Below are 14,714 nucleotides of genomic sequence, written 5' to 3'. Positions count from 1 at the left end.
ACCAGCGATGGCGAACCTTTTTTGGCTCACGTGCCACAAGTGGGGGGAGCGCAGGGGGGTCGTGTGGGCGTGCCGCGCCCATAATGCAATGCACGACCTCCCCAGTGCGCATGCGTGCACTATAGGCGCGACCCCCCATTTTTTGCATGCTTTTTTCGCCCTCCCCAGGCTCCAGAGGCTTTATAGGAGCCTGGGGAGGGCGAAAACAGCCTTCCCTGCCCCCCCCGGAAGCCCTCCGGAGGCTTCAGGGACCTTCAGGATGCTTCCCTGAAACCTCCGGAGCAGTCAAAATGAACCTCCGAGCAAACCGGAAGTCACTTCTGGTTTGCTCGGAGGGTCGTTTTGAGCGCTCCGAAGGCTTCAGGGACCTTCAGGACGCTTCCCTGAAGCCTTCGGAGCAGTCAAAACGAACCTCTGAGCAAACCGGAAGTCTGTTCCCGAACTTCCAGTTTGCCTGTAGGACTGTTTTTTTGCGCTCTTACTAGTATTGTTATTGTTGATCATTGTGGTCGGCCAGATGTTCAGACTGGGTTTGGCATTTTTGTCTCCCTATCGAGACCTTACCAAGTTCAGAATGGACTTCCGGTTTGCCCGTTGGGTTGTTTTTCGCTCTCAGGAGGCACGCGTGCCATAGGTTCGCCATCACGGGTCTATGGTGTTCAAGTGGTGCTCCAGTTGTTTTGGGATTGCACCCAAGGTGCCTATTTACTATTGGTATTACTCTTGCTTGCCTTTGCCACAAGTTGTTCTATTTCTGTTTGTAGGTATTTGTATTTTGTTACCTTCCCCAGCTCTTTCTCTTCTCTTCTGCAGTCTCCAGGCATTGTCACAATCCACTATCCAGACCTTTTTTGTCTTTCTTATTGACAACAATGATATTTCTTGCAGATCTTCCAATGCACCATTGTTGCTATTTTGTCATGCTGCTGCTTCTAGTCAGTCTGCGATTTTCTTGCAGCAGCTTACCAGGTGGTCCACTGTTCCTTCAGCTTCCTTGCATGGGTGGCACTTACTGCCTTCTCAATTCTGGCTTCCTATGCATTTGCCCTTAAGGCTTGGCCTTGTGCACCCAGAATTAGTCCCTTGGTCACTTTCTTTAACTTTCCTGCTCTTAGCCATTGCCAGGTCTCCTCCCCCTCCCCCTATTCCTTCATGTAATCATTTGTCCTCTGACAAGCAAAGATCAGTGGGGAAAGCTAGATTTTCTTATCAACCCAATGATTCGCTTAACACATGCAATGATTTGCTTAACAAATAAGGCAAAAATGTCATAAAATGGGATGTGACTCACTGAAAAATTACCTTGTGTAGCAGCAGAAATGTTTGGCTTAGTTGTGGTTGTAAGTCAAGAACTACCTGTATTAAGAAGCTGATAGTCACTAAAGCTCTTTTTTGAATTAAGCAATTTAGTCCTTTAGTCCAGGTAGTCCTTGACCACAATTGAGCCCAAACAAATTTATGTTGAAACATTTGTTTAGTGAGTTTGCCCCACTTTACGATTTTTCTTGCTAGAGTTGTTAAGAGAATGATTGCATTTGTTAAGTTAAAATGTTTGTTAAATGAACCTGGATTCCCCATTGACTTTGTAGGTCAGAAAGTCGCAAAAGGGAGTCACATGCCCCCAGGACACTGCAATAGTTATAAGTATGAGCCAATTGCCAAGAGTCTGAATTTTGATCACGTGACCATGGGGATGCCACAATGATCGTAAGTGTGAAAAATGGTCATAAGTGCCTTTTTTCAGTGCCGTTGTAACTTTGAACAGTCAATTAATGAACTGTTGTTAAGTCAAGGACCACCTATGTTTGCTAAAGGTAGGAATTGCACATTTATTTCTCATTGTGTAGCACTGTATTTCATAAGACATCCTAGCGTAAACAATATAAAATGAATATGGAAGGAATATAGCTCAAAAATACTTACAGAAGTGGAAAGAAAATGACTGTTTCTGTGTGTCTGCATGGTTTGACTATGGAAGGAAACAATAACAAAGGAGGGTGTGCAAGAAAATTGCATTATGTAGGTTGCATTTAGCATGCAAAGCTAGTAGGGCTGTATCTTGCACTTCAGAACTTTAACAATATTTTATTTAACAGATTGGCATCAATATGATGATATAATATGCGTTAAACCCGAGGACAGTTGGTGGAAGAGAATTAAGAATCAATTTCAATTTTGGAAAGATAAGGAAAAGGATGTTGTGAATGGGAAACTGATAGCAGCAAGAATAATGCTGGACAGCCTCTTCAGTATACTTAAACCATGGAGTCGGATTAACATCAAAAGCTTTTTCCAGCAGTTCCGCCAATTTTACTCTGTAAATAAAAGGATAATGGTACATGAAAGATATCGAAAGGAATGGGAAGAGCTACAATTTAAAGAACAGCAGGTATTACATTCTCTTTATTATACATCCAAGAAGAACCTTGTAGCCAAATGTCTATAAAATTTGTAGCATCTTGACTGTGCTGCGCAAAGTGCTCCTTGTTACAGTGTCCTTGGAATAAAATGATACAGCTAAGTTATTAAACTGGGCTGAATATTGAGTTCAAGATGCACAAAAAAGACAGAATATGGAGTTAAGTCACTGCAGAAATCATTTAGATCAATTGGACACTTGAGTCTGATATTTTTTTTGATCCAGCACCTCTATACAATCACTATTTGAGAAACAGCAGTTGTAGAACCTAACATGTTAATAGTTTAACTTAAACCCATTTCTTGGCCTTCTAAAGTGTAATCTATAATGTGTATTCGTTGGTTTTGGTTCAGAACAATGTATGCACCTAGATGTTTTGTTTTTTAGCTATAGCTTATGCCTTAATATGATGTATGTTTAAACATGCAATTTTCTCTCTCTCTCTCCCCCTCCCTCCCTTTTAAAGTTGCAAGATATGATTGTGGATTACTTGATGGAACAATCAAGTAACACCCCCAAAGAGAACACTTTAATGTGGGATCAACTAGGCCTAGCATTGATTACGTTTACATTAATAATAGATTACAAACTTCCACTGCCCAAAAACAGACGGGAACAGTTATTCATGTTTCTTTGTCCGGAGAAATTACCAGCAGATGTAAATGAAATCAAGTTCTTCAGAGAGACATTTTCAGAGTGTCCGGGGTATGTAATTTGACTTTGGGGCATATAGAATGTAGGGTGGAGTGAGGATACTGAAGGTTAAGATAGAAAAATGGTGGGTTCGGGTGGGAGGAAGGGAATTGGGTGTATTAAACACGTTGGATGCTTGCTTTGCTGTTTTTGGTACTAATAGTTTTGTATGTGACAGATTTCTGAAAAGATCAGCATATATTTAGTGATTTGACATGAATTGTTACTAATAGTTACTTGTCTATAAATTTATCAGTTTTCCCTATGAAGTAGGTGCTTGGAGAGATGGACTGGCCCAAAATCACCTAGAGAGCTTCTGTGGCTGAGGATATGCTTGAACCTGGGTCTTCTTGATGCCAATTGAGCATCTAAATCTCTGCACCATGCTGTCATGTGACAGATATAAATATTTGTTTCTGCTAATGTGACAGATATAAATATTCATATCTGCTAAAAGCCACACTTCAAAAAGGGGAAGACCCAGGCCAAAATGAAATATTAATTGAATTGGTAATTACATTAACTAATTACATTTTTTAATAAAGCAAATTATGTGTGTAAAATTACCTGACCCTTCATGCTCTCTCTTACAGATGAAAATACAGGGAGGGAGGGAGGGAGGGAGGGAGGGAGGGAGGGGGGGGGAAATCTGTTCCCTTCTCTCTCAGAATGTTTGTCTTCAAGCACAAACACCATAGAAGGCAATACTTTTCTGGCTGGGGAATTCTGGGAGTTGAGGTCTGCCAGGCTTAAAGTTGCCAAGGTTGGTGACCCCTGCACTAGAATATTCATCACACTGTTGATTAAACTGAGTATTCATTATGATCATTAGAAAAGGTTGTTTGTTGGGCTAGCCTTCAAAGTTATTACTTCTGATCAAAGATGGACACTCCGTAATTGACCAGGTCATTGGCTTCTGTATATCCAAAGCACAGCACATTCTGTATATTCTTCCCAGAAGACATTCCCCTCCTTCCCACAGAAAAAGTAAGAATAAACAACAACAACAACAACAACGGTGTAGTTGGGAGGAAGAGAAAGTGCAGATTTGCAGTGCATTCAAAAAGTATTCAGACCCCCTTCACTTTTGTCAATTTTTTAATGTTGCAGCCTGATTCTACATTTAATCTACACTCAGTACCCCATAATGACAAAGTGAAATCAGAATTGTAGAAATATCTATAAATGTATTAAAAAGAAAAAAAAACCTGAAATATCACATTGGTATAAGTAATGTATACCAATGTATATTGAGCCTTCACTCAGTACAAAGCACCTTTGGCAGCAATTTTAGCTTCGAGTCTTTCTGGGTATGACACAATAAGCTTTGCACACCTGGATTGGGGGATTTTTCTGCCCTTTTTTTCCTGCAAATCCTGTGAAGCCCATTGAGGTTGGATGGCGACCGTTGGTGGACAGCCATTTTCAGGTCCCTCCAGATATGTTCAATAGCGTTTAAGTCAGGGCTCTGACTGGGCCACTCTAGGACATTCACAGAATTGTCCTAAATCACTCCCATGTTATCCAGGCTGTGTGCTCAAGATCGTTGTTGGAAAGTAAACCTTTGGCCCAGTCTGAGGTCCTGAGCGCCATTGAACAGGTTTTCATGGGGGAGATCCCTGTACTTTGCTCCATTCAGCTTTCCCTCAACTCTGGCCAGTCTCTCAGTCCCTGTTGCTGAAAAGTATCTTCCACAGCCAGCTCCATGCTTCACTGTTGGGATGATATTGGGCAGGTAATGATGGTGCTTGGTTTGAGAAGAGGCTTCTGTCTAGCCACTCTGCCATAAAGCCCAGATTGGTGGAGGCTGCAGTGATGGTTGTCCTTCTGGAACTCTATTCCATCTCCACACAGGATCTATGGAGTTTAGTCAGAATGATCATTGGGTTCTTCCTCTCTTACTAAGGCCCTTCTCCACTGATTGCTCAATTTGACTGGGCGACCTGCTCTTGAAAGAGTCCTGGTTGTGCTTCTTCCATTTGAGAATTATGGAGGCCACTGTGCTCTTAGGAACTTCAGTGCAGCAGAAATTTGATTGCAGCCTTTCCCACATCTGTGCCTTGCAATAATCCTGTTCCTGAACTCTGCAGGCAATTCCTGTGATCTCATGACTTTTGCTCTGCTACAGTATGCATTGTCAGCTTTGAGGCCTTCTATAGAGACATGTGTGCCTTTCCAAATCATGTCCAGTCCATTTAATTTACCACAGATCAAGTCCAAGGTGTAGGGACATGTCACCAACAATCAAGAGAAATGGGGAGTAGTGGAGCTAAATTTCAAGTATTATTGCAAAGGGTCTGAATACTTATGCCTGTGTGATATTTCAGTTTTTTCTCTTTAATAAATTTATAGACGTTTCTAAAATTCTGTTTTCACAAGTCCCAATTATGTGAATCCTCTCAAGTAAAGAACAACCAAGGATCTTTCTTTCATTATTTGAAGACAGATCCCATTTGCTATTGATAAAGGAGGTAGCTTGATCTCTAGATCAGTGATGGCAAACATTTTTCTGCTCGGGTGCCAAAAGGGTGCACGCCCATACCCATAATGCAATGCCCCCCCCCCGGTGCATGCGTACACAACCTCCCCCGCAGGCGCACAGGCCTCACTGAAGTCTCTGGACTTTCGATAGTCCCATTGGGCCGCTTTTTGCAGTTTCCGGTTTTAGGAAAGCCTCCGGACCCTGTGGATGGCGAAAACCACATACAATGGCCCTACCAGAAGTTCTTTTTCGAACTTCTGGTAGGCCCATTGGGCCGTTTTTTGCCCTCCCCAGGCTTCAGGAAAGCCTCCTGAAGCCTGGGGAGGGCAAAAATGGTGTCCCCTGCCCTCCGAAAGGCCGAAAATCAGCTGGGCAGTGCACACATGCGTGCTGGAGGGCACATAGGGCAACGCCTCTCATGCCCTCAGATATGTCTCTGTGTGCCACAGATCATTAAAGAGAATCTCAATGGTGGTTCTTTCATGGCAGCTATTTTGCAAATGTGATTCCTCTTATCTTAGGGCAGGTATTTCCTCTAGCCTACACTACGTTCTCTGTATGTATTTATTAGTGTCGAAATGTTGGGGGGGGGGCAGTAGTATAGAATAGGGAAAAAAGCCAAGTTATGTTATTTTGTTATAAATCTAAATGACTATATTTTTGTTGGAAGTGAGAAAGGCAAGTTACTTTTACAGAGGTATTCTGATAAACATTATTTTTAGTAGATCTTAATTTCTTCTATCTCTTTCAGTGTGGTGGATAATTTGATAAATTTGTATGATAACTGTATTGAAGAAGAGATTCCCCAGTGGTTGTGGACACTCCCAATTCTTTATCTATTTACTGTGAATGATTCTGAATATAAAACTAGGACTTGCCTTGAATCAGAAGAGAAATGGGCAAGGTTGGAATGTATTCGGTATTTGGAATTCAGAGATAAAAACAGAAACTTAAACAAGTAAGTTTTTCAGCCTAGTATTGTTATCCCTGAAATGATTTCTGATTTTTTAAAAGTTAATTTGAGCTAAGACATGGATTTTCACTATTTATACACATAGCCCTCAATTTACAACTATTCATTTAGTGACTGTTTTAAATTTCAACAGCACTGAAAAAATGACTTATGACTGTTTTCCCCATGTTTTCACAACCATTGCTGCATCCCCACATGGTCACATGATCAGAATTTGGCCACTTGGCATCTGACTCATATTTATGACAGTTGCAATGTCCCAGGGTCATGTGATCGCCTTTGACGACCTTCTGACAAGCAAAGTCAATGGGGAAGCCAAATTCACTTAACAACCATGTTACCAACTTAATAGCTGTGATGATTCACTTAACAACTATGGCTAGAAACTTTGTAAAAAGGAGCAAAACTCACTTCACCAGTGTCTTGCTTGGCAACAATAATTTTGGACTCAGTTGTGGTTATAAGTTGAGGACTACCTATAGGCTGTAAAACTGTACTCCAAGAAAGAGAAATAGTGCCATTTGGTGATGTGATCTTCCAAGATAGTAAGTGTTCGTGACCTTCACAAACGATACAGAGGTTAATAAAAATAATAAGTTATTGTTGCATGAATAATTAAACTTTCTCCACTGGTGCAGGTCTTTTTGCTTGATTAGTCCATAAATTCACTGAATAAATTACTCGGCTCCATGCAAGAGTTTCAAGAAAGAATTGAGAATATTATGAAACAATAATATTGTGATATAAGAGACCAATATGCAACTTATGAAGTACTTCTGAGGTGGTAACTAGAGTTTAGGTTGGGTCATATTTTTGTACTTTATGTCAAGGTTCTAAATAGCATCCAAACTTAAATCAGAGTCCGAGGCAAATCATTCTTCAAAGTTCCAATTTATTAAGAGAGCCATGTTGGCACATCTGGGAAAACCCGAATCTGAAAACTTCCCAGTCCCCCCACCCCCCAGTTGAAAGTTCAAGATCTTGCCCCCACACCCACAAGTGACAAGTCCATCACATGGTCCACTCTTCCACTGCCTTGCTGGCAGCTTCCACCCATCCAGTTCCAGTCAGGTGCCGAGGTGCAAAGACAAAGGATGACCTTGGCTTTCTATAAAGAATTTTGTTATGGCTAAATATAATCTAACTCCGTACAATCCCTCCTCCCATTTTTCCACAATAGAAAATGCATAGTAGAATAATAGAAAGTGTGGCAGGCCAAAGATCCAAAAGAAAAGATGGCTGCAGGCCTGACACTTTATTCTGATGATCAATATTAAACAAGTAATATAACTGGACTATTGCAATATGCTGTACATGGTGCTACTCCTGAAAAGTATCCAGAAGCTTCATCTGGTGCAGAACACGGCCATCTGGGCAATTTTAGGTGCCCAAGAAGGCTGCATGTAACACCTTTGCTTTGTGAGCTGCATTGGGTATCAGTTTGCTTTAGGATCTGTACCACATTGCTCAATTGCTTTCAACCATGGCAGAGCTTCTAATGTACTTTAAAGTCTTTAAAATTCAGGGAGATATTACCTGCCTTTAAAGTAGCCCATATTGAAGTATATAACACAATCAAATATCAAGAGCTGACCACAGGAAGTACTTTATGAAATGTTGTATTATGTCATTGTTTCATGATAATTCTATGTTATTTGCATTGTCATTGCTTGCCCTCAGAGGTGAGGAAGGCCCCCAATATCTTGGCCTTCTGCAAAGGGGTCAAATTTTGGCTATGCAGTCTTGTGTGGGGGGACACAGGAACCCCCATAACCACGGGATTGGTTGGCCGCATAAGAAATCCCCCTCCCAGCCTGTACCAATAGCTACTAATCTCCTATCTTGGCATTCTTCATCTTTTGAAATTTTATAAGGTCATTTTATAATTTTAGCATTTTAATCCTAAATTATTCGGTTTTTAATTGTTTAATTTTATTGATTAAATTGCACACTGCCCAGAGCAACTCTCCGAAGGAGATGGGCCGTTAAGAAGTATGAAATATAAATAGGTAAATACCTTTGCAGTCAACAAACCCAGTTCTTTTAGATACAGCAGCTGCAGTATGTAAAACCAACTTGAAATTTCTTAATTTCTGGATTCACAGTTCCTCACGTTCTGTATAATTTTGAAATTGAAGCTCCTACAAAACATACTCAGAGAATACACATTGTGCCCTGTTTTTATTCAAATTTCTATGTAACTCATGATTTCCTTTATGTTGAAAAGGAATATAATAATGGAAAAGAAGCATTTGCTGAAAGGAAACCGAACATTATTCAGATCCTGGTTCTGCTTGTTACCACTACACCATCTGGTGGAATTTATCTCTGAACCTTATGCTGATCCATTCGACTGTCTTCTGGGAACCTTTCATAGACTGAACAACTTGAGAATTGACCATCAAAACTGTCAGGTTTGTTCTGATTTCTAATTAACTTTTTTAATTATCTTCGTCTGATGATGGCAAGGGACAAATATCAGAGGCTCAACTTACATTCAGCCCATAAGTTTGTCATTACTCCTTATGTGAAGTATGCACCAGCAAGTATGAGAACTTGATTTGTCTAACCCAGGGGTGTCCAAACTTGGGAACCTTAAGACTTGTGGACTTCAACTCCCAGAATTCCCCAGCCAGCCATGCTGGCTGGGGAATTCTGGGAGTTGAAGTCCATAAGTCTTAAAGTTCCCAAGTTTGGACACCCCTGGTCTAACCTATTCTAGTAAATTGGTCCATTAAGGCCTGGCTTACAGATCTGGCGTCAATTTGACATACCAAATATCTACTTTTGGCTTCAGGGTAGAATAACCTACCTCGATCAAAACATACTGTTTGCCTTTGATATCTTGGGCTCACAATACAGGTAGTCCTTGACTTACAACAATTCATTTAGTGACCATTCAAAGTTACAACAGAACTGGAAAAAGTGACTACCGAACATTTTTCACACCATTGCATCATCCCAATGGTCACCTGATCAAAATTCAGATGCTTGTCATCTAATTCATATTTATGACCCTTGCAGTGTCCTGGGGGTCACGTGATCTTTTTTTGTGGCCGTCTGACAGTCAATGGGTAAGCCAAATTCACTTAACAACCATGTTACTAACTTCTGAGTGATTCCCTTCACAACTGTGGCAAGAAAAGGCATAAAATGGGGCAAACTCACTTAACAAATGATTTAACAATATAAATTTTGGACTCAATTGTAGTTGTAACTTGAGGACTACCTGTATGCATCACTCACATCTGGCAGGGCCCCATATTAACAGTAGGTTGCAAAGGGGCTTTATTCTTATCAGGGTAGTACTGCATGTCCTGGCATATGTCATAGAATTTCATTTATGCAGATACTTCCTCCCCAGTGGAAGGACTACTCATTCACTTGGGTAGTAATCAGCCAGATTTGCAGTCTTGGGCAAAAATAGATAAGCATCATGAGCTGATAATAAGATACCCTGTACCCTTAAGGAGATACACAGCACAGAATTCTCTTTTTGAAACACTGTGGTTCCCAATATTTCTTGAGGGTTATTACCCACTAGGCAGAACAGATGAAGCAGTCAGCTCCAGGAAGGCTAAAACTACCTTTATTGGTATAAAAGTAGAATCTTGGAAGATTGACTGTGCTGTACTTTCCCCCCTCTTATGCTTCAGTGAATTAAGGAGGTATCTGCCTGAGCCACTTAGTATTCATCCATCCATCCAATTTCTAGAGACACCCCATCTCAAACAAATGACAATAGGTGGTGAATAACCCAGTAAGAGAAACTCTTAAGTTTGCTTCTGTTTTATCTCTCCTAGATACCAGTCAGTTGCCAAGTCTCTGAATTTTGATCACGGTGCTATGGGGCTGATGCTACAGCCATAAGTGTGAAAAATGATTAAAAGTCCCTTTCTTTCAGTGCCATTGTAACTTTGAACTGTCACAAAATTAATGGTTCGAAGCTGAAGACTACCTGTATTCACTTTCAAATAAACTTTCCAACCAAGAGAAAAGAAGGGGGGGGGGAATCATATTTGTTGAGGTTCTCACATTTTCTTTCCATTGCTGCTTACCATAGTGCATGCTTGCAGAATGATGCGCAGAGTTGTGGTAGCTGGACATCTGTGACTCTCACAAGAGGGTTCCCTAAGTCTTTCCTCCATAATCTCAATTGTTGTAACCTCCATTGCCACCATTCTGTACAGAGAAATGCCCTCTCTGCATCTTTCTCTCAGAAAGGTGGTATGTTAGGAGCACTAGTTTCTCCTCTTGCCCATTGGTAGATAATAGTGCACTGTAAGCTCCATTCTCTGGCAAAATGAGTGCATGGGTTTCAGAAAGAAGATACAAGTGGTTACATAGATTAAGGTTAGGTAGCTAATGGAGAATTACTTGCAGGTAAATGAGAGCAGAGGAAAGTCTCATTACTATATATACTTGCAGATAAGCCCTTCCATGGGTAAGCCAAATATGTTTTTTGTCGGTGTTTTACAACCTAAAATTCTTGATTTATCCATAAGTACCTACACAATGCAGGCAAAGTTTATAAATGTGCAGTATTTATGTTTAGATCCATTAATTGTCCAAGTCTTCTCTAGGGCGGGATGTGCTTCTTACAAATGGAGGTATTCAGATGCACGACAACACACACAAGCACACAAAACCACACACACACACCAACCAATCTCTTTAGGCAGTAAACTGTACAAAGCTGGTTGACTGGGAGATGTTTGTCTAAAATATTGATTCTTTTTAATCTGATATTTTTTCTCTGTTTTAGGATGTAGAAAAGCTTTTGGAAAAATTGTTGCACATCCTGTCAGAAAAAAAGATGTAAGTAAAATGTGCATGTACTTTTTTTAAAGCATTAATTTGGAACATGCCTCACTGAAGTAAACAATAGAAAAATTGTTAGTGAATCACTTATGTAGCTTTGTTTTGTCAAGCTGAAAATGGTAACCCATGACTTGGGGTCCTCAGGTGTTTGAGGAGATACTTGATTTAATCAGGTATTGGAAACGAAGCTGATGTTTGTGCAGTTTCTAGAGAGAGCATGCTCAGAAACCACCATTTGCAAAGCTGACCTGCGGATCAATTGTGGCCTAGCCTTAGAAGGAAAAATGGCCTATGGGGCCCTTGCTGTCTGAAAGGAAGTATGATGCCTCTGTACACGATAAAGTGCTCCATCAAATGGATTGCTCATGATCCCCAAACTAGTCATAAAAGATTACATGCTATTTTAATAATCATAAACATTAATGTATAAAAACACTTTAAGAGAAGTTAGAAAGATTAATTTGTTTTGTTTACTAATATTTGTAAGCCATTTTCGTGCCATGATTAGCATTTCATGTTTGGGATATTTCTACTAGAAAAGGAGAATTGGAGACCATTAGAACAAAGTAGGAAGTGATTCTGAGGAAAGGCAAAAGAAAAAAAAATGACCTCACTCTTCCTTCCTATAGAGCAGGGCTGTCAAACTCCCAGCCTATGGGCTGGATATGTCACATGCTGGCTACGCCCAGTTTAGCGAAAGGGAAAAAAGTCCCGATACGTCACGCTGCTATTATGACATGAGTTTGACACCCCTGCTATAGAGGAATCCCGCTATAGAGTATGATATTGCATGGACACCCCCCTCCCTGCCCCCATTTTTTGGCATCTGCCTGCTGCCATTGCTGGCTCTCCGTTGAGGAATACCGAGTCATTCAGGGAGGAGGAATCAAGCAGGGGATTAACCTTGAATTGTTGCACAACTGCAAGAGACCCAGACACCACCTCCCCCAAGTTCCATGGAACCATTCCTGTCTGTTCCAAGGAAAGGCAAGCAGTCTGGGGAAATTCTTGTACAGTAGGTAAAATGCAATACCAACTTGAACCTTTCACGTGTGGCTCTATTGCTTGAGCTTGACACCTTCCCCTGCCTTCCAGTGCCCATCCTTGCCAGCCCACCTGATACCCTTGCTGGCCCTCCATGCTGCCTTTGTCAGCTCCCCCATGGTCCTTGACAGTCCTTCCATGCTTCCCAGTGCTTGCCCACAGCATCCCCCCCTCCCCAATTTGCTGCACTCCTTATCTGGGGCTCCTGCCTCTTTCTCTTTAATGACCCATCCAGTCCTAGGGTTATACTGGCATACAGGACTGCTGTCACTAAGTGATTCAATCACTTTATGCTGTGCTTTACGTTTGCATCCCTTATCAGTGGCAATTGCTTTTATTTCAATTATAATTGACCCAATTGCTGTGGTAATCCCAAGACTACCAGTATTTTCTTAGGGCTCCCCTTAACTTTGATAGTGAGCCACTTTTCCAGGTGAGGCACATCTTTGGAAAATTATGAATGAGTGGTGTTCATATTCACAAAATGACTTCTATAGAAGACTTCCTAATTCAAAGAATCATCTATGGGGATATGTATGACTGGTTGTGAAGATGAAGAGATGTATTTTACCTTCCTGTAAGCTTAGTTTTCATTGCAATATCATTTTGAACTCTTGAGTCTATTTTGTTATGCATACTTTTAATGTGCATTGATGGTGTCTCTTGATTGCAAAAAATATACAAACTTTCTGCAATTCAGTACAATTCAGAAAGAAGATTGGAGATGCTCTGTTGTGGCCTGTCTAAAAGTTCATGAGATATGCAGCAGTCGGGTTCAAGTAATATCAAAATACAAGTTATTAGCTACAGCAATTGAGATTCTTTCAACAATTCTTGCACTTGTACCATCAGAGGTAAGCTTCTCCCTCTTGCCCTTTGATAGTTTGTTAAGACAAGTGTGGAAAAGGCTTTCTTGATCCCCCTGAAACTGACTAGAAAAAACAGAATAACAGAGTTGGAAGGGTTCTTGGAAGTCTTCTAGTCCCACCCCTGGTCAAGTAGGAGACCCTATCCAGTTCAGACCTAGGGGGAATTCATTGGAACAAATAGCTTTGGTGATGTAGTTATATGAAAACATCACTGTTTTTGAGTACTTCTGGCAGATAAAAGTCCTTTACTTACAACAATTTGCTTAGTGACCTTTCAAAGTTAACAGCGGCACTTATGACTTATGATCAATTTTCACACTTAACAACCACTGCAGCATTTTCATGGTCACATGATCACAATTCAGACGCTTGGCCACTGAGTCATATTTATGACGTTTGCAGTGTCCTGGGGTTATGCGATCACCTTTTGTTATCTTCTGACAAACAGAGTCAAAGAAGAAACCAGATTCACTTAACAACGTATTACTACCTTAACAACTGCAATGATTCACTTAACAACTATGGCAAGAGAAATTGGGCAAAATTCATTTAACCGCTGTCTCATTTAGCAACAGAAATTTTTGGACTCGGTTGTGGTTGTAAGTCGATGACTTCCTGTAAAGTATTTTAAACTTCCACTAAGTAATTTGGCTTGAAATTCACATCCCTAATGTGATGATAACAGTTAGACTATTATCAAACCCGGCATAGATTCGATACAGATTAGGGATATACTGAATCTAACCATATGTATTATTCCCTGCTTTGATGTTCAGAAGATACTGTATAACCATAGAGACACCAAGGAGGGTTTGAACTATCGGTTTTCCTTTCCATGGTCAAATTTCACAGATCTCAGTAGGCTGCAGAGTGGATCATTCTGTGATGCCTGAGATATCCTGCCAAGCATTATAGGATTATAGCTGAAATAGTAGAGAGTCCCGTTGGCAAGCTCAATCATAGGGGACCTAGGAAGTATGCCTTCTCTCTTGTGCCCCTATCCTATGGAACAGCATCCCCACCTGTGATAGAGGAACCTCTTTCCTCTGAAATTTCAAAAAGCTCTTCAAATCTAGCATTTGATCCTAGGCTTGGTGTTAATGAGTTGGTTGGTGCCATTGTGCTGAACTGTGCTGCATTTTAAAGATTATTTTGGTCCGAGTTATTTTATGCTTTTAATTATTTTAATTTAGTGTTATATTTTGTAAGCCACCCAAAGTTGACTTGAATGGGTATCTATAAAGGCAATCCATGATTTATGGCTGTTTTGCAGCCTCCCATGGTCACGTAATCGCATTTTGTCATATTTTGCTGAAAATTGGCATTTACTGTAGGCTTTTGGCAAAACTGGTCCATAGTAAACAATTAGTTTGCTTAGTAACTATGGTGTTCACTTAATGATTGAAGCTGTCA

The 14,714-nt window shown here is 40.7% G+C and overlaps 1 protein-coding gene across 3 annotated transcripts in view; it reads left to right on the top strand.

The window, feature by feature from the left end:
- Positions 1-14,714, top strand: part of RNF213 (ring finger protein 213) — a 128,498-nt gene that overhangs the window by 13,929 nt on the left and 99,855 nt on the right. For all 3 annotated transcript variants that reach the window (XM_081936989.1, XM_081936988.1, XM_081936987.1), the window contains 6 exons: positions 2,097-2,389; positions 2,886-3,124; positions 6,346-6,552; positions 8,795-8,981; positions 11,333-11,385; positions 13,133-13,286. In XM_081936989.1, coding sequence (XP_081793115.1) covers positions 2,097-2,389; positions 2,886-3,124; positions 6,346-6,552; positions 8,795-8,981; positions 11,333-11,385; positions 13,133-13,286 — 1,133 coding nt within the window. The remainder of the gene's footprint in view (positions 1-2,096; positions 2,390-2,885; positions 3,125-6,345; positions 6,553-8,794; positions 8,982-11,332; positions 11,386-13,132; positions 13,287-14,714) is intronic.

The sequence above is a fragment of the Natrix helvetica genome (assembly GCF_964273705.1).
Source record: "Natrix helvetica genome assembly, chromosome: 1".
Taxonomy (NCBI): Eukaryota; Metazoa; Chordata; class Lepidosauria; order Squamata; family Natricidae; genus Natrix; species Natrix helvetica.
This window is presented reverse-complemented; position numbering and strand designations above follow the sequence as displayed.